Raw genomic sequence first — 21,210 nt, 5'->3', positions numbered from 1 at the left:
ACAATTGAGGATATCATCCGTTGTACTTTGAGGGCTGCTAGCAGGTGTTGCCGCTGTGATGTTGTGGGAGTTTGCTAGCATTTTTTTGGTTGCTGCTGAAATGGTTATGTTATGAGGTTTTTGTTCATTTATTTGGACTTAAAGGTTGCTGATATTGAGACAGGTCTATGCGTGTTAACAGATTTTATTAGGTTGACTGCTTAAATAAAAAAAATAAGTCACGATACCTGACGCGGTTCTAGAAACAACGAAAATTCTCACGATAATTGGAAATTGCGGCAATTTGGAACGACAAAATTGAACAATTAAAATGGAAAGAAGAATGAAAAAGAAACAAAAATTAATCAATATGGAAGAATAAAGAAGAAGAAATTTGAAAGAAGGAGAAATTTTTATTCTCACGTTTGGGGTTCTAGAAAGGAAGAAATTTTATGAATGTAAATGATGAATTTAAGGACATCTAGATGAAAAAAATTTGATGTAAAATTTTATTTGTTATAAGTCTTGTAGTGTAAATTAATTAAGATTGAACACCTTAATATAAAAAAAAAAAATTAAATCATTTGTTGTTTAAAAAAAAAATATTAAAAGTATTAAAAGTTACCTTATGATTAAGATTAACTCTCCTTCAAAAAAAAAAATTAAGATTAACTCTTTTATTTTTAGAAAAAATATACTCATTTATATGACATTTAATGTTACCTATATATATTACATTTTAATTGGTTGATATCATGAGAGGGTAAATTATCCTCTAAATAAGAGAGGGTAACCTAGGCCTCACCAAATTAATATCATCCAAGTGTTTTTGATACAACTTCAAACTATTTGTTTTTTTTATCTTGATACACCTTCAAACTCATTTTCGATCAGAAGCTAAGTATTGGCTACTCTTATAATCTAAATATACAACTAAATTTGTTATTCACGTCCCTGAATTGTCCTTAAAATAAATCCCTTTTTAAATTGCGGAAAATGTTAAAGAATGTCCCGATCACTCTTAAAAACCATGAAAATACGTGTAATAAATGCATCAGAAATTAAAATAACATTTTTATTAAATAATTATTCTTTTAGAATACTTAAAGAGGGACTCGGGGACATTTGTTAACAAAACCCTTAAATTATTCTTAAACATATCCTTAATTAATATATTACTGTATTGATTTGTCTTTAAATATAAAAAGTCAAATTTAATACACGTACAAACAAATGACAATTTGATAATATTAACACACAAAAAAGGCACATTAATTACGCTCACATCTTTTCTTAACAAATGTGAAAAAGCAAAGGGAGCTTACATACAAAGATCGAGGGGGTAAAATCCTTGCATCTCCGTCCCAACTACTCTGGGCAACTAAGGAACACAACTTTTTATGAGAATTGTTCTTCTCTAATCTGATTTTGCTTATTTCTGTCCAACGTGAGTTAACTCATGTTGAAAAATACATCTACGTAGGATAACTCACGCTCCAAAAAAAATTAAGGCTAAAATGTATTTTTGATCCTTTAACTATTTAGGTGGGATTGTTTTGGTCCCTTAATTAAAATTCAATTTATTTTGGTCTCTTAACTTATCTCTGTTACACATTTTGGTCATTTACGTTAGTTTTAATTCAAAAATGTTACATTTTCTTCATCTTCCCCTCGTTTTCATCTTCATATCATCTCCATCAACCTTCAACAACAAGAATCCCAGAAAAATTTCAGAAGAAAATAAAGAAAACCTAACATTTTTGAATTAAAACTAACGGAAAACACTAAAATGTGTAACAGAAAGAAGTTAAGGGACCAAAATAAATCAAATTTTAATTAAGGGACCAAAGCGATACTACTTAAATAGTTAAGGATCCAAAAATGCAATTTAGTCTAAAATTAAAGTTGATAAATTTTTTTTTTTTTTTTTGCAATATCCGTCAAAAAAGAAGTTGCGATCGATTATGTTTATGGTCAATTCTATTTTATTTTTTGGTACAATTCTATTTATTGCAAGAATAAGTGGATCGGCAAAACGAAATGTCCCAAGTATAATAAGACTAAGTAGTATCTCTCAAAAAAAAAAAAAAAGAAGTAGTATCTTCCAAAAAAAAAAACTTATAGTAAATTTGTAAAAAAAAAAAAAAAAAGACTATTAATCTTAGAAAGAAACTTAAAAATAAATTCTTATCTGACTTGAATTTGATTGGTTATCGATATCTAATAGACAACATTTATTTAAAAGTTTAAACTAAATTAATACAAAAATATAATATTTCTTCCATCATAAATTATAAGTTGTTTTGGTCATATTTCACATTTATTAATAAATATATTTGATTTTGTCCCCGTTAGCTTAGCTTAAATGACAGGGACATGCATTATTATATGCGGGAGTCGGGGTTCGAACTCTGGACATCCTACTTATTCACCTTGAAAAATGTGAATTTTAGCCACTATGCTACTTTGACAAAGAAAAAATAAATAAATAAGGGTCTTGTTAACGAGTGTCCTAAGGGCACTCTTTAAGGATTTCTAATAAAGAAATTCTTCCTTAAAAAAGTCAAAAACTTCAATTTCCAATGCATTGATTTCATAAATTTTGACAAAAACTTACTATTTAAAGTTACTAAAAATGTCTTAAGGGCACTTGTTAACATTTCTCAAAAAATAAATATATGATTTTGTATGGACAATAGATATTAAAAGTTGTTTTATAAAATTGTCCTTATTAAACGGTATGAGAGAGATAAATTAAATAATAAAAAAAAAAAGTAGTCTTAATAAATAGTTTAGGGTATAATAAAAAAAAGGAAAATATTAACGAGTGCCCCACACACTCTTTAAGCACTTTGAACAATAAGTTTTTATAAAATTTGTGTAATCAATGATTTAAAATTTATAACATTTGACTTTTTTTAAAAATATTTTTTAAATTTGGAATCCTTAAAGAGTTTTCTGGTAACATCGTTAACAAGACCCTAAAAATAGTAGTATTAATTTACAAGGGATGAATTGAATGAGACCAAATTCCAGGATATTGGACATGAAGGAGAATGTACTGCAAATGGGAGTATGGTTAATTCCTCGTTCCAGCCAATTGCTATCCTCTTGTCTTTCCTATGTTTGAAAAAGAATAGAATAAGTAATGTATTTTTTTCTTCCTAAAAAAGAAGCTTTTCAATTAAGACGTTTTGCCTAAAAAATAGTAAATAATTAATGTCAGCACGGTAAAACCAAGGGAATAAACCAATCTTAGAATGATCACCCCTTGACCAAGTGAAGAACAAAGCCAAAAACGAGAATAAGAAAACGCTTTGAAAAAAGATGATCACATTCAAAGAAAAACTCACCAAAACATTTTTGCACTCAATCTTCTATTCACTGCTACCTATAGCTCTAATTTGTCTATACTTTTACTTCCACTCATTTGCTCCATTTTTCACTCCCATCACTCACCAATCTTCACTTTCTGCTTCCCCTCCTTTGAGAAAAGGTAAATTCATTAGTAATGTGCCTTTGCTAGTGTCCAGTGAATTTCATCATCTATGTTTATATCATAGGTTTTAATTAAATTGCAGATTTATCGTGATCTTTAAAATTATAGAGAATTATAAAAATTGTTAGGGTTAGAATTTTATCGATACTTTTAGGGGACTTCTTCTATGTATAATTTAAAGTTTTTTTTTTTTTTTTTATGTCACTTAATTTATAGATACTTTAGAAGAAGAAAATTTTGGGAGTCTTTTCCGGTCAAAGATTTGTACCGTGTAATCTAACCTGTTTTCTTTTCTTGTACCACGTGCAGTTTTAATTATGAAAAATAAATTGAATGGTGGAGATGAGAATCATACCTCCTCCAATGGAAACTTCACGGAAGAGGATACAAGTAAGTGTTACAACACTTTCTTCTCTTATCAAATTAATTTTCAATCACATTATGGTAACACAAATTTCAAAAAAAAATTGTTTTCACGAATAAACATTAGGGGACGCAACATCAAATCAAACGTTAAGGGACTACCAAAAGCGCTTATATGAGATGACATGATCCTGGACTCATGATCTCGAATTTCATCTTCTATGTTTATACATAGGTTTTACAAGTTTTTGAAAATAAATAAATGCCGAAAAACTAAAAAATTTCTGATTTGTGTTTGAAATTTATTCTCTTTTGTTCTCTGAAATACTTTGAAAAAAATGTGAAAAAGTGATGGATTTTAGTTTAAAAATAAAGGCATAATTCACATTTACACAAAATGTAGTGATAAAATTTTCAGAGGCTTAAAATTCTAGGCTCATTTGCATGGCTTTGGCCTCCCAGACACAAGGTTTTTTTTGGACAGATCTAATTCACCTTTATATTTAAAACATAAAAATAAATCATTTTGCAAGAGCTTAACAAGGAGGCCTGCACATGCTTTTAATGTTTGTTTTTTCATATGAGAAAATAAAAGAATAAATCATTTTTAGAAATCATTTTTCTAAACAAAAAAGAAAGAATATAACAATATATTTTTCTTCCTTTTTAAGGGAAGAGTATCTTTTTTTGGTCTGCCAAAATACAAGAGTATCTGATTCTATTAACATATACTTAATTAAATTTGATTTTGGCAAACCCACTAAGAAATAAGAATAGAGAAGACAAAAGGAAATTGAGATCGGTCTTTCAAAGAAAAAGGGAAATTGAGATCAGCATATAAAATGAAAAAAAGTACAGAAGCAAAACAAATAAATAAGCATAAATAACATAGTGAACTACAGAGATTTTTTTTATATTTTTTTAGGAGATACAAATAAAAAAAAGTTGAAATATATATATTTGTTTTTTGCGATCTCCGTCAAAAAAGAAGTTGCGATCGATTCTATGTTTATTTGGTCAAACGTGATCAATTCTATTTATTGCAAGAATAAGTGGAACTCTATTTATTATTGCAAGAATAAGTGGAACTGCAAAACAAACTGTCTCAAGTATAATATAGACTAACACTTTGTTTGTGAGTTTGGAGGGGAATGACGGGAAATGTTTGAAAAAAAAAAAAGGAACGAGCAAGTGGGAAGATATAGAGGAAAATGGGAGAGGAGGGTTTTGAAGGGTTAACTTTTCTTCATAATACTAAATTCTTCTCATTTGAGGAACTAAAAAACAGTATTTGAGGAGGATTTTGAAGGGTTTATACGAATTTTTTAAATTTAATCTATGTTGTTATATTATTTTATAATTAAAAATATAGTAATCATATACATTAATTTATCATTCTCTTCCCTTTTAATTTTTTTAAAAGATTTCTACAATTTCACTCATATTTTCCACTGTTCAAAGCTTTCTCTTCCCCTCTCCCCAATCTCCCAAACAAAGGCTAAGAGTAATGCTAACCAGTGCTCTGGGGGTTAAGGAAGCCAAAAGAGAAAATTTTAAGCCAAAAGAGGAAACATTTAATGCATTGATTACACAACTTTGAATACAAATATTATATTTTTTGGGTCATTATTTAAGCATTTAATGTAAATGTTACTATATTTGAATTCTTAACCAATGCCCTTGGAGCACCGATTAGCATGATCCATAGGCTAATACTAGTAAAAAAAGACTATTAATTACTCCCTCCGTCCCTAATTATAAGACCATTTTGAGAATTTTTTTTGTCCCTTTTTATAAGACCCCTTTGTTATTTCCAACTACATTAATTATTTCTTTACATACATGTCCCTATTTATTATACATCTTTTTCTTTAATCAGCAATAAGTAGCATATGGAAAACATAAACTAACTCTCTCTCTCTTAAGGATAAAATTGTAAAAATAATATTGATTACAAACAACTTTAATACAAATATCCGCTTTCTTAATTCCCGTGATTTTAGCAAAAGGGTCTTATAATTAGGGACGGAGGGAGTATTTTTAATAAAAAAAGACTATTGATCTTATAAAGAAACTTAAAAAAGAGGTAAATTCTTATCTGACTTGAATTTGATTGGATATAAATATTTAATAGGCAAAATTTATTTAAATTTTGAATTTAATTAAAAATTTAAATTAAATTAATATAAAAATATGATATTCCTTCATCCTAAATTATAAGTTGTTTTGGTCGTATTGCACACGTATTAAGAAATATATTTGATTTTGTATAGGAAAGAGATATTAAGTGTTATTTTGTAAAATTGTCCTTAATAAATGGTATGAGAGAAATAAATTAAATAATCGAAAGAAAAGAAAATATTAAATAGGTAAAGGTATAATAAAAAAAATAATGTTAATTTTTCATTGATATATAAAACAACTTATAATTATCCCTGTGAGCATAACTCAGTTGGTAAAAACAATAATATATATAAGGTTTGCAGTTCGAACCCCAGACACCAGAAGAAAAAAACTTATAATTTAAGACTATTTTTTCTTCAAACCGACTTATAATCTGCAATGGAGGAAATGAATGAAACCAAATTCCAAAATACATGAAGGGCCAAATAATGTAGTAAATGAGAGTATGTTAATTCCTCGTGCTAGTCAATTGCTATCTTTTTGTCATTCCTATGTTTGAAAAAGAATGGTAATAGAATCAGTAATGATATTTTTCTTTTCCTAAAAAAGAAGCTTTTCAATTAAGACGTTTTGCCTAAATAAATACTCCCTCCGATCTTATCTATAAGAAACGGTACGTTAATTCCTCATGCCAGCCAATTGCTATCTTTTTGTCATTCATATGTTTGAAAAAGAACAGTAATATAATCATAATGAAATTTTTCTTTTCCTAAAAAAGAAGCTTTTCAATTAAGACGTTTTGCCTAAAAAATACTTATTAGATAATTAATGTCAACATTTGCTATTAAAACAAGGGAGAAACCAATCTTAGAATGATCACCATTTAAACTAGTGAGGAACAAAGCCAAAAACGAGAATAAGAAAACGCTTTGAAAAAAGATGACCACAACTACAAAACCATTCAAAGAAAAATTCACCAAAACATTTGTGCCCTCAATTTTCTATTCACTACTACCTTTCGCTCTAATTTGTCTATACTTTTACTTCCACTCATTTGCTCCAATTTTCACTTCCATCACTCACCAATCTTCACTTTTTGCTTCCCCTCCTTTGAGAAAAGGTAAACTCACTAGCAATGTACCTTTGCTAGTGTCTAGTGAAATCCATCTTCTATGTTTATATCATAGATTTTAATTAAATTGTAGATTAATTGTGATCTTTGAAATTATAGAGAATTATAAAAATTGTTAGGGTTAGAATTTGATCGATATTTTTGAGGGGACCTCTTCTATTTATAACTCAAAGTTCTTTTTTGTTTGTGCGTGTCACTTAATTTATAGATATTTTAGAAGAAGAAAAATTTGGGAGTCTTCTCCAGTAAAAGATTTCTACTGCGTAATCTAAACTATTGTCTTTTTTGTACTACATGCAGTTTCAAGTACAAAAAAAGATTTGGATGGTGGAGATGGGCATCACACCTCCTTCGATGGAAACTTCACGGAAGAGAAACGAAGTACGTGTTACAACACTTTCTTATCTTATCAAACTAATTTCAATCACATTATGGTGACACATATTTCAAAAAAATTGTTGTCACGAGTAAACATTAGGGGATGCAACATCAAATCAATTGCGGCTATGTTATGGCTACACAATTTTTTTAAATCTTGTTTATATTCGACAATTCACTTGACCTAATTATTCTTTTCATTTTTGGCAGAAAAGGAAAAACCTCAAGAGAAACAATGTGACTATTTCAATGGCAATTGGGTTCATGACAAGAGAGCTCCTTTGTATAATGGAACAACATGTAGTGATATAAAGAAAAGTCAGAATTGCATCGTCAATGGAAGACCTGACTCAAGCTACCTATATTGGAGATGGAAACCAAGTGAGTGTGATCTTCCAATTTTTGAACCAAACACTTTTCTTAAACTCATCAAAAACATGAACATAGCTTTTGTTGGAGACTCTTTAGCAAATAACCAAATAGAGTCCCTTATTTGCTTATTATCCACTGTATCAAGCCCTAAACGTGTCCACCATATAGGCTCTGATGGAAGGTGGTACTTTCCTTCTTACAACGCAAACTTGACAGCCTATTGGTCACCTTTTCTTGTGAAGGGTGATCAAAGAATAAAGGATGGTCCACAATATAATACAATATATTTAGATCAAGTAAATCAGATGTGGGCTAGGGATATAGATCAAATTGACTCGATTGTGTTGTCATTTGGTCATTGGTTTACGGATGTTCCTTCAATTTACTATGAGGGTGGTTCAATTATAGGTTGTTTTAGATGTCATGAATTTAAATTTAATTATACTGATATTGGATTTTATGTTCCAATGAGAAAGGCTTTAAGGACTACCCTTAATAGCATAATTGAGAAGAAAATTGTAAGAGGGAATGGAATTGATGTAATTGTGAGAACATACTCACCTACTCATTTTGAAGGTGATTGGGATAAGGGTGGTACATGTTCAAAGAGTGAGCCATATAAGAATGAGGAGAAGAAACTTGAAGGAATGGATGCTAAGATAAGAAGTATTGAGATAGAGGAAGCTGAAAATGCTAAAGTAAAAGCTCAACAAATTGGATTAAATTTGGAGGTGCTTGATATAACAAAGTTGGCATTATTGAGACCAGATGGTCATGCAGGAGCTTATATGAATCCTTTTCCATTTGCTAAAAGGGTTCCAAAGAATGTACAAAATGATTGTGTTCATTGGTGCTTGCCAGGACCTATAGATATTTGGAATGAGATTTTTTTGCAGATGATGAAGAATGGGAAGAATCATTCACTGATTGAAAAGTGAGACATTTCTCGTATGTTAATTTTGATCGAGTAATGATTTATCATGTTTATTTTAGATTGTGATCGTTTCATGCCTAATGAAGGATATTGTTTACATTTTTTTTTTTGAAGTATATTGTTTACATTATATCATACATTGATATATTTATTATGAGAACAAATTTTTGCTTCTTAATTTAAAGTTTTTACAAAAAGAAATGGCAGATACCATTAGTGTTTGATAGACAAACAAATTACACGAGGACAAGATATAAATCATAAATCATGACATTAAAAAAATTGAAATTAAATCAGGACATGATAGACAAATTAAAAATGTGGTAGATACCGTTATTGTTTTACAAGTGAGTTTTTGAAAGAAAAAGAAGTGAATGTTTGCACTTGCACCGTTTTAATCTTCAAAATAACATATGATAACCTACCTCCTCAATTTTATTTTTATTTGACCAACCTCAATATTTAGTTTTTTTAAACCTTATCCAATTAAAATGGATCCTCTCATGTAATATGAGGGTTCGACGAAATCCTCCTTGTTTCATCATATCGGAGAGGAAAAAAAATTTAGAGTTAAGAATGTGGACATATCCAATTAAAATTTAGAGTTTTTTTATTCATCACTGGACATATCCTCCATTGTTTATTTTTACTATATATTAATTACAATTTAGTGTTAAGAATGTTTTTTAACCCTTTGGTTCTGAGGAGGAGAAGGGACCCTGATAATTCAGAGTTCGGTCGTGAGATAAATATAGTCTGTTCAATAACTGTTTTATCTAAAAGTTAAATTTGAGATCTCTTGAACAATCCATCCTTTAATGAAATTCATTAACCACTTGAGGTCAATCACTTCATTGAGCAAAGAACTATTTTAAGCTCAAAGAAAAATTGCTAGAACCAATTATGTCTCTAAAATAAGTAAAACAATATTTTAGTCCTTGAAGAAAGTAATTCTAAACAAATTAGTCCCTACCTTATCCACTCTTGCTTTGATTGTTAAGGAATAGTTTGTTATTTTATTTATATTTTCTAGTTTTTCGTTGATCGTAATGAAATACTCATATATATATATATATATCTTCTAGTTTGTTATTTTATTATTTTTTTCATTATCTTATTTTTGCTTAAGGACATTTATATCATTTTATATTGTAAAATATGTTTTTATTTCCTCTAAATATTAAATATTCAATTTTGTTCTCTGTTTTTTTTATACAAAAGCTCATGTTTTGTATTCCAAACGATTTTTTTTTATATGATATATAAATGTTCAAATTTATCATCAGCAATAACTACAACAAACATCGCGACTTGACGTCCCTCTCTATCGTCTCAAAACAGTTTCTCTCAATCACTGATCGTCTCCGATTCACTCTCACTATCTGCAAACAAGCACACCCTTTCCTCCCTCGCCTCTAACATAGACTCACCAACCTCACCTCCCTCAACCTCACATGCTCCATCTGTTACCTCCACAAGCTTCTCCATCAAATCTCTCGTCTCCCATCGAACCTCACATCACTCTTTCTCTCCCTCGAACGGCACACCTTTCCCACAAATGGGTTGCAAACCTTCCGCCCAAAGAATATTACTACTTTAACCTCTCTCACTTGTTCCAACGTTGCTTTTCTCGATAGCTGTGACCTGGCCTTCATCGCCTATTCTTTCCCCAATTTACAGCGACACTATTTGAACGATTTCTATGACATATCTGAAGAAGGTATAGCTCATCTTTTAAGAAAATGCTGTAATATTATGATATAGTATCAAAAGTAAGTATTTATGTTATCGTCTCCACAGGGACTGGTGCGATATTCTAAGCCGTTCAACAATATATATCGTTATTTGTAATGGAGTGGTAATAAGTTTTGTTTCATAAACTAGAAAACTATGAAATTATAAAAGATGTGAGAGTTAACAGGGAAATGATTATACTGGGATTAAACTTCATCAACCTACATATACGTATTCTTGGATTAGTGTTGCGGATTCTAACTATCAATTGATATTATCACATATTCTTCAACAACATCATTCATGTCCAAATGATGTCGTGATTTCTATTGAGTCGTCTAATCGTCGATTTCCCAAACTATTAAACTTTCCAATAGTCGATTGTATCGTTGTATAGTTGATTTCCCAAACTATACAATAATACAAAAGCTTTAAGTTCCAATATTCAAAGTGATTATCAAACCTAAGTTCCATGTCTAGAACCTAAGCATTGATAGAAGATTATTATCAACTAGATTCAAAAGGTATTTTTCAATAAAAATTCAATTCCATAGGACAGAAATGAAAAGCAAGAATAACATTTATATCTTAAGATAATTTAGAATCACACAACATCCAAATCAAAGGGAATACATACTAATAGAGTTAACTACATTTAATCCCAACAAAAAGAGTTTAGCTACTCATTGTCATGGTAACCTTACAAGGAGAAAAGAAGAGATGGAATGGAAGCAAGGCATGATGTCTCAATGATCTTGTGAATCCCTTCAATCCTTGTGCCCCTTGCTCCTTAATGGTCTCTCTGTGTTTCCCCTGTTTTCTCTCTTCCTAAAATGGCTTATGTTCTGATTCTTCTGTCTGAAATGAGGGAAATGAGCTTTTATACATATGCTGAAAAAGTGACATTTCGCCCGACAAAGTTTGGCTTGCCATGGCGACTCAAGTACCAAGAAAATAGGAACTAAAGATGGATAGTGATATGATTTTAATTTAAGTAAATACTAAAATATGAGATTTAGGATGATTTAACATTTAAAACGGTGCTCATGTTGATTCCCAAGCAAATTCGCCCAAATCTCTTTTTTCATTACTACACACACTAACGATCAATCGCATTTCCAGTTGCTCAAAAACTGCAAGCTTATGTGGAAATGCTTGATGGTGAAAATATATTTGTTATAGATTTGATTAGGAGCTTGTGCGCAGAAAAACAAAATTTAATCCTTCAAGAATTCACACTTATATTTGAGAATAGGATCATTATCCTCCATTAAACCTGCTAAAAGGAAAGGGAGCACAAAGTGGTGCTCATGTTGATATAATGCAAGTTTTTGCATTGATTGAATTCATCACTTTTGAACATGTGTAAGAATTGTGAGTTTCTTGAAGAGGTTAGGATGTTGAAATGCTCACTCTAACTCATGTTGGCATTGCTTCTGCCATCAACGAGAGACCAACTTCGAAGTCTCTATGGAGATCAAATGGAAGCTATGACAACATTAGTTCACACTTGCCGTTAAGTTTCCATCAACTAGAATATACATTGAACTATATATTTTAAATGCAAACGTCCATCCATCTAATCGACCATGGATCAAAGTTCATTCTTCTTATTATATATTCCGAAAAATTTCAACTGACCGAATCATATACCCACTCAAAATCAAATTCAATAAAAAAAAAACATACTTTCTTATTCCTCTTCGCATAATCTACTAGTTCGTTAAGCACAAGTACACCATTTAGAATTTGCCTATCTTGCAAAAAAGCGGATTGGCACTTGGAAATCAAACGATCAAGGACAGATTTCAGCCTCACGGATAGCACCTTGGATAAGATTTTGTACAATTGTGGATTATTCGTCTTAGGAATTAGAGCGGTGAAAGATGATGTCAATTCCTTCGGTAGTTCTGCATTAGAATAAAACTCCTGCAAAAACTTAATCAATTATTCATTCAACTAATCCCAGCTTGCTTTGATGAAACTAAAAATATAGCCGTCAAAGTTCGCGTGATTGGGAGCGTTACCAATGAATTCTCAAACTTATTACTAGCTTCTGCTATACACAATCAATTTCTAATTCCTTGTTGTTGCAAATCTAGTTGCAGACCAGACCGATCCAAATCATCTTTAGGTTTTAATCAGATTTTCCATTTTTAGAATATAATCTCAAAATAAACCTCTTCACACAAAGTTCTCAATAGCAAAGTCCTGACAAAATTTATGCATTCTCATTCCTCAGTAAAAAATGTACAACATTGGACCAGAGAGAATTCCATTTTAAATATTTGATTGTTAAAAAAGTATTTGAATAATTGATTTTGATATTTTTTTAATGTTTTTGTTTTGATAAAAATCTATATTGATTTGAAATAGCCCAAAATCAAACTTTCAAAGAATATATTTATTTTTTTGAAAGGATTCCAAAAAATATATCTTGATTGTTAAAAAAGTTCCATACAAAATTTGTAATCATGTAATTAACTAGTATATATTTGTTCTACAATTAAAATTTAAACTCGGTTATACAAGAACATATCTTCTAAAAAAATTCATTCACCGTTTCAGTTGTCAAACCAATTTCAATTGTAAAGCTCATGGAGATGGAGAGAGCGTCTTTTTCTTTCCCTAATTCACCAACAAAGTTGTTTTTTGGAATGACTCCCACGCTTTATACAACAATTGCCATAAAAATTACTCAGATCTAATCCTTGATGTTCTTGAGGGAAGGTTTGAGCTGAAGGATGTATCTTTAAGTCTCTATTTTCTATTTGTATGTACAACCAATAGTACCAACTCAGTTATGTATCTTATCATGCAAACAAATACATTTGTAAATACAAATTTTGGTTTCATTATTTAGAGATTTCCTCTTGCATTACACTTGTTAATGCCAAGTTCAGGGTTAACAACAAATGCTGCGGCAGGTACATCTTAGAAGAAATGTGTGTCAGTAAGAGTACTACAAACAAACTATTGCACAGACACAAAATTGTCAAGATTGCAGTGCTACATGTTAGCTTGTTGTAAGAGAGGTCTAAGATAAGTTTTGAGAAGGTCTTTGGAATTGGATGTATTAACAATACAAAGAATCATAGAGATGAGGAAAACAAATATAAATATGGCTAGGGTTTCATTGAAATGAAAAAAGTTCAAGAGAGTAAAAGTTACAATAAGTGTATAAATATTAGATAGATACTAGAAAAACTAAACTAGCCTTAGCTCAATTACAACAAATAACAATAGCAGAAGTTAAGGCACCGTTTACCTTGTGCTAAAATTTGTCTTATTTATTCCCCTTTTTGGCCTTCATTATTTGAAGATTCCCTCATCATATCAAACTCAATTGTTTGTTAGACTGCTTTTATTTCTTCTGTTGGGATTAATTTTGTCTTTTCTTCCATGTTTTGTGTTCTCTGTGGTGGCTCTATTGCTTTGAATTTTCATATAGATTCATGTAAGTACCAACCTATCATGAAGCTATGAATCTTCTTCATTACTAGTGTAGAACAACATGCTATTGTTTTCTTAAACCTGGCAGATTAGTACTCAAATAAAAACTTGAATCAGCATTGAACTTCTTGATTTCATAGTCCAGACTTATTGCTTTACTACTTTCACATTGGTGATCTAATCAAAGTTGTAAGCAAATAGTAATGACCAAAATGTGTATGTAAACTTTTTTTTGTTAATGACAATTGAACTGCAGCTTCAATAGGATCGGATCCTATCAATGTGAAGTGAAGAGGTCCACCACGTAAAATATTATGAATTATCCTTTCACATTGTTGAGTTGTCATCTTTTTAATCTTCGGACACAAATTATACAACTTGATCATTTTAAAACTACTTTCTAAAATCAACAAACAAACTCATCGACATCAACTTTTCACACTCATCATATCTTTTTACTTCATTAAATAGGCAATATTATTTATATCAAAATCAACTCCATAAAAATCATTTTCTTTAAAATCAATCGGCACACAAGCATTTCCTACCCAAAAAACTACGTAGCTTTGAATTCTCTATTGCACCAAGAGATACGTAGGATTAAGATATCACTTTATCGAGCACAATAATAACTAAACCTTTTTTTTTTTTTTTTTCTCTATTTAAACACAATGCATTTTCATTTCAAACTTAATCTTAATTTTATTCACATTTAAAAAAAAATGGAGAAAATATTTATTTTAAAAGTTGACAAAATCTTGCACAATTAATTAGAGGTAACCGTTTATGAGGGATGTTGTTGGGTGCTAATACCTTTATTGCACCTAATCGACTCCCAACCTTAAAATTTGGTTTCAAAGACCATTTTTTTTCGTTTTAATGGATTTTTTTCGATGTGTTCCCTATTTTAATAAACTATGGAGATGACTTTGTTTTTTTAGCAACCCTCGAATTTTCAGGCCGCGGCAAATGTCATGAGTTATTGTAGATTTGATACATAATGTCATGTATCCTCATGCTAATATGTTATTCAAAGAAAGATGTTGTCATCATTATTGGAGTCTTGGGTGTATGAACCAATTGTGAGTCAAAATCAATAAGAGAAGCCACAAACATCGACATTCCTAATGTTTGTGAAATTTCATTTGGTCTTTATTGGTCGGACCTTCTCAGTGCTGATGATGACAGTTAATCCATACTGTCAAGACTCTGTCTAGATCTCAAGTGCATACGCCAAACATAGTCTTGACTTAGAGAACTAAAAAAATTAATGGTAAAAGTAATATTGTGTTGTGTCAAATTTGTTTTTGAACTAGAGATTTAGCTGAGTTATCATATGATAATCCTCAACTCCGATTCCATTTCTTCAAGCGATTACGCCTTGAAGGAACAATGCCCCTCAGCCAAGGGTTCCTTAACTAGTCCAGTAGAACGTTAGGTATAATGTTTTTGGGGTTTTAGCTATTGATTGTGTATTAATGTAGTGTACACGATAAGTATTTATGGACAAAACTATTCCTACTCACCAAATGACATGACATATAATGTTTACTCATGCTTGACTATTTATACGGGTAGTGCGTTAGTTTTTCTCGTTGAGGGGTGTGTGGCGCCTCCCTCACATTCAACTGACAACTTTCCTCTTTGTGAGTGATCGATTGACTGGGTCCAATATGTGCAGCCTCCCTTAAAACATAAAACATGAGTTAATTATCTCATTGTTCAGTTCTACTTAGCTTTAACCATGTCTGATGTCTACAAGACTCATGTACTAACCATAAAATGGACGACGATTTCAACCCCGAAATCATTCATTTCAAATCTATTCATTATCAACTATTGAAATGAATAATTTCATATAGTTTTAGCGCAATGCTATGAAGTAGCTTTCCACTAACCATACATGGGTGAATTAAATGTGTTTGGTTTAACTTTAGATAGAATTGATTCTGACAAAATTGATTCTGATAGAATTGATTCTGAGAGAATTGATTTATGTTTGGATACAATAATGCAGAATTGATTAAACAAACTGAATGTTGTTTGGATAGTTTTATCAAAATTGTTTTTGAATGTATAATTACTAAAATGGACATAGCTAAATAAAAATTACTAAATTAGGATAATTAAGTGCAATATAGTTAAAATATAAGTTATTACAATACTAATAGCATGAAAATAAAAATTACAAATAGATAATAGAATTTAAATTGCAACAAAGTACTAATATTATTACAAAACTAATTTAAAGTGTATTATAGTACTAAAATATTGATATAATAATTTAAAGAACAATACTAATTATTTTGCCTGTGCTCAATAATTTCATTGCGGATTATGTTTCGAACGCGATCCATCTCTGATGACGAAACTATATTTAAAACATGGGATTGATCCAAGTTAGATGAGCTATCATCATGGTGAATGATTGTGCTTTCATCTTCATAAACATTAAAATCAATATCAATTTATGCCTTCCTTCAGATAAAGTTGCGTATAGCCATTGTTGCGACAACTATTTGAACTTGTGTCTCAAATTTAAAGTTAGGCATGCGACGTAGGATTGCAAATATGTTCTTCCATACCCCAAAAGTTCTTTCTATTGTGTATCTTAAACTTGAGTGATAATAATTAAATACTTCATTATGATTTGCAAACCCGTTAGAACGCCTAAATTCAGGAAGATGATACTGTTCATGTTTGTATGGACCAATGTACCCTATTGGTGTTGGATACCCATAATCTACCAAATAATACTTACCTAGAAAGAAAGAAAAACATATTTAAACTTAAGTTAAATATAACAAATCATTTGGAGTAATATTAAATAACAAACCTGGCGGAGGGTGTGGAAAATTAAGATTTGCATTTGTTAAAGCTTGGTCAAAAACACGAGCATCATGAGCAGTACCTTCCCAACCAGCCAATACAAAAGTGAAACACATATTCCAATCACATACGGCCATTACATTTTGATTCATGAAATTGGCAAACAATGTTTTTCCACCCTTTCTTAGTAAAGCTAGTGCCAACGCGTTCATTCTTGACAACTTGATCCAAACATGTTTGGATGAATATTTCATTCACTTTAAGATCCGACCAATCCGCGGAAACTTTCTTTTGTTTAGCCATAATGCTGTGTACACAAAGTATGATAGGAAAAATAAAAGATAAAATGAGCCAACACTACCTCTATAGATGCATAACAAGTATTCTTTCTTTTGATTGTATAAATTTTACATCATGGCATGAATATATAAATTTTACATAACAAGTGTTCATTTTAAACTAGTGTTTAAAATTACATTCAAACACTTTAGCATAAATATTTAAGTTACTAACTGCATAATTTTCATAAAAAATCACTTTAAGCTCTAAGAGACATTTTATCAAACACATATAATGCAATATTTTTTGTTTGTAGAAATTTATAAGAGATGTTATATTATGCAACCAAACAAATTTTATAAGCATTGCAGCAAAGAAAAAAGGTTAAATTTAATACAAATAAGTAAGCAAATCAAAGTAAAAATCACTTAAAAATGTCAAATTACCTTGTTGTTGTTGTTATCTTTTAAGCAGAATTTTTCCTTTTTGTTGTTCTCTTGAGCACAATATTTGCTAGGAGGAGGTGGTGTTGTTATATAACCTAATAGCAATAAATTTTTAGATTAAATTTGTGAAGGGTAATTGAGTTCTAGCTAGAGAAAAGTGGACAGTGGAGTGAATGAATTTAAGGTTCCAGGCAGAAAAAAACAAATATGGTTGGAGAAAGGGTGATAAAAATTGATGATAATTAAGAAGGTAGTTATGGAATTGATAATAGTTTAATGTAGAATTGATTCTACAAAAGCCAAAAGTTAGGATTTGTAGCTTCATTGGAGGATATAATCAATTCTTAAAAGCTAAACTAAACACCATTGAAAATTCAGCTTTTCACTTTTGAGGGTTGTAGAATCACTTCTTGGTGGTGAAAAGCTGAACAAATAGGCTCTAAAATGGCGCATGCCTTAAAGTTTCTTGAGTATGATGAAGTGGCAAAGCCTTATTGGAGACACATTTTGATTATTAGAAAAAGGTGAATTTTATGAAGTCAAGTCAACAAACCCCCTCTCTATCCGCTTACATCTATTCCGTGCGTGTTTGTTTCTTCCTTCCTTCCATAAAACAAACAATCACTTCTTTCGACGATTTCAACCCCAAAATCGATTAATTTCAGATCTATTATTCTTTTCCGAAAATGGACGACGTAAAAGACAAGATGAAAGGATTCATCAAGAAAGTTAACAACCCTTTCACTTCTTCTTCTTCTGGTAAATTCAAGGGCCAAGGTCGAGTCTTGGGTTCTTCTTCTTCTTCTTCAACACCTGCAAATTCCATTCCTACCCCTACCCATCGTCCTTCTCCTTCTCAGAACCCTAATCCCAAACCCAAACCTACTCCACCGATCGCTTCAGATCAAAGCAAAATCGATAAACCACGCAAACCCGCAGATGGGTTTGATCCATTTGATTCATTGGTTACTTCTTCTCAAAGATCTCAAAATGGGTATTCACTCAACGTATATGAATGTCCAATTTGTAAACAACCCTTTCGATCTGAAGACGAGGTTACTGAACACGTGGAATCTTGTTTGAGTAACCCAATTGAAAACGATGATGTTGATGAAAAATGTGTGTCAAAATTGAAAGAGAGTCAAGTTTCTGAGTCTAATACTGAATTGGAGATTTGTATTGGTACTTATGTTTCGGGGAATCCGTCCCAAGGTTCGGTTGATATTGTTCTTAAATTGTTGAGGAATATTGTTAAGGAACCTGATAATGTTAAGTTTAGGAAGATTAGGATGGGTAATCCAAAGATTAAAGAAGCTATTGGCGAGGTTATTGGTGGTGTCGAATTGCTGAGTTTGTTAGGATTTGAGCTTAAGGAGGAGAATGGAGAAACTTGGGCATTGATGGAGGTTCCTACTGAGGAGAAAGTAAATTTGATCAAGAAAGCAATAGTGTTGTTGGAACCACAATTGGTTCAAGATACTCCAAAGAGAGAAAATTCAACGCCTACCGTTTCCACTGAGAAAGTAGCCGAGGCCGAACCAAAAAAGATTGACAGACAGGTAAAATTCATATATCCATAATACTTTTGAAATTTGATTGAGGGCTATGGAGAAAATAAAGTTCATTATCTAATTTTATTTGATTTTTTAATGCTTTATTAATAATGTGTATTATTAGCTAATCAATCCAATTTAGTTCGGTGTTCAATTGTAATTTTATTATTATATTAAATGTGACGGCTTAAATATATTTGTCATTCTTATATCATTGATTTTGCTTTATGGATGTAGAAGTAGAAACAAAGAGTAAATTACAAGTTATTTTGCATAGACATACTGAAATTTTGTGATGAATGTGGTCAGTACTTTTTGCGCAGCTTGAGACTAGGGCTTGAATATTTGGTTTAAACTTGGGTGTATAAATAGGGGGGAAAGTAAACTGTGGGTTCTGTTGGGAAGTAATTGTGTAGGGTTGGATAGATATATTTAAAATTGTTGATAGGCTTTGTCCCACTTTTGTATGTTGGTTTAAATTTGGGTGTAATGCAAGGTTAAAATAGAAGACGCGTACAACATAAACCAATCATCCAGAATCCTACTAAGTAAAGGTTTAAGCAAAACTACTAAGCTGAAGTTTTTGTGGTGGTATCCAAGTATATTTACACCCTAAGAGAAACTCATCATATTACAATAAAGAAAAAAAAAATCTTGCATAAAAGTAGAAAAGACAGAGATAAACACCTATTTTCAACCAAGGGTATATTGTTTATGGGTTAAACATATATCTCAGCTGCAGAAGTAGTTTGTGACTGTATATGACCATGGCCCTGTTTTCATAAGCTATATTGGAGAGCTTATGAAAATAAGCTGAAAATAACTTAAGAGCATGTCGTGAGCTATTTTCATAGATTCTCCCGAACAGTCTCACAAGTGCTTATGCCAGTAGATAAACTCAAATAAGGTAATCCAAACAGGCTCTTTATGAAAAATCTTTACTTGATGAAATCTCCTTTTTCTTGTGAGTATTTCAGTTTGATGGTCTAGTTATTATCCCACAGAGCATGTGTGTCATTTTGGCTTTCTGATAGTTTGCCAACTTAAGTACTTTACGAAATATAAACTACCTAATTCTTTAGATTGATTATGTCTATCTTTTCTGATTTAAATTTACTTCTTTCAGGTAAAGGTCTTCTTTGCTGTCTCTGAAAGTGTTGCAGCTAGAATTGAGCTACCAGATTCCTTCTACAAACGTTCAGCTGAAGAGGTGAGAAGAGAAGCTGAGTTAAGGAGAAAAAAGATTGAAGAGTCTCAGCTTCTAATCCCAAAGTCACTTAAAGAAAAGCAAGCTAAAGCTGCTAAGAGGAGATACACAAGAACTATTATTAGGATTCAGTTTCCAGATGGAGTTGTACTTCAAGGTGTATTTGCTCCATGGGAACCAACTACTGCTCTGTATGAGGTTTGTCCTTTTCTATTTGATTTTAACTTATACCTTTCAATTGTGGAAATTAATCGTTCTGACATAAAAGTTCCCCAAATAACAATTTACATTTGGATATATATATTTGAGCTAGTGTATCACATTTTGAATGGATTAGAGCATTTGTCTGTTATTCATATCCCAAGTGTTATTGTCTTGCTGTTTATTCCGAGTTGGCAACTCAGCATTGTTTTTGTTTTCCATGTTGATAATGCAGTTTGTGAGCTCTGCTTTAAAAGAATCATGTTTGGAATTTGAGCTAATGCATCCTGTAGTTGTTCAACGGCGTGTAATCCCATGTTTCCCAAAAGCAGGGCAAAAAGCTAAAACGATAGAAGAAGAAGACCTGGTGCCTTCTGCCCTAATCAAGTTCAAGCCCCTAGAAACAGATTCTGTTGTTTTCACCGGTCTCAAAAATGAATTGCTGGAAATCAGTGAACCACTTGTAAATGGTTAAGCATTTGCTTTTCTGTATAAACTAAATTGATTTCTTCCCTTACTTTTCACAATTCTCTTTTTTTTCCCCTTAAATGGTGGGGATATAGATATAATTCGTTCCCTCATTTTCATTCATAATTTTGTGACAAACAATATTGTAGTCAGATGCATCTCTAAACAAAAAGAAATCATTATTGATGAAAGCATGCAATTCCTACCTACATTCATGAGGCAATATATGTTCTTACCTATCAAAACGGTGGAAAATACT

General features: G+C 31.1%; 3 protein-coding genes across 4 annotated transcripts; 2 read left to right on the top strand and 1 right to left on the bottom strand.

Annotated features, from left to right (window-relative positions):
- Positions 1-3,795: 3,795 nt before the first annotated feature.
- LOC11417017 (protein ALTERED XYLOGLUCAN 4) lies at positions 3,796-8,785 on the top strand. The gene is made up of 3 exons (XM_003630868.3): positions 3,796-3,868; positions 7,398-7,478; positions 7,686-8,785. The coding sequence occupies exons 1-3, from the start codon at positions 3,796-3,798 to the stop codon at positions 8,783-8,785; spliced, it is 1,254 nt and encodes a 417-aa protein (XP_003630916.2).
- A 7,368-nt stretch (positions 8,786-16,153) lies between these two features.
- LOC112417270 (uncharacterized) lies at positions 16,154-17,954 on the bottom strand. 2 transcript variants are annotated; one of them, XM_024772645.2, is made up of 3 exons: positions 17,523-17,954; positions 16,805-17,104; positions 16,154-16,729 (listed from the first exon to the last, which is right to left on the bottom strand). In XM_024772645.2, exons 2-3 carry the CDS (start codon positions 17,049-17,051, stop codon positions 16,449-16,451), a joined length of 528 nt encoding a protein of 175 aa, XP_024628413.1. In that variant the 5' UTR covers positions 17,052-17,104; positions 17,523-17,954; the 3' UTR covers positions 16,154-16,448. The 2 variants fall into 2 exon arrangements, with proteins under 2 accessions (XP_024628413.1, XP_039684523.1); XM_039828589.1 differs by lacking the exon at positions 17,523-17,954 and having other exon boundaries at positions 16,805-17,345.
- A 123-nt stretch (positions 17,955-18,077) lies between these two features.
- Positions 18,078-21,160, top strand: LOC11412894 (plant UBX domain-containing protein 2). The gene is made up of 3 exons (XM_003630866.4): positions 18,078-19,081; positions 20,202-20,480; positions 20,719-21,160. The coding sequence occupies exons 1-3, from the start codon at positions 18,209-18,211 to the stop codon at positions 20,956-20,958; spliced, it is 1,392 nt and encodes a 463-aa protein (XP_003630914.1). The 5' UTR covers positions 18,078-18,208; the 3' UTR covers positions 20,959-21,160.
- Positions 21,161-21,210: the final 50 nt, after the last annotated feature.

The sequence above is a fragment of the Medicago truncatula genome, chromosome 8 (genome assembly GCF_003473485.1).
Source record: "Medicago truncatula cultivar Jemalong A17 chromosome 8, MtrunA17r5.0-ANR, whole genome shotgun sequence".
Lineage (NCBI taxonomy): Eukaryota > Viridiplantae > Streptophyta > Magnoliopsida > Fabales > Fabaceae > Medicago > Medicago truncatula.
This window is presented reverse-complemented; position numbering and strand designations above follow the sequence as displayed.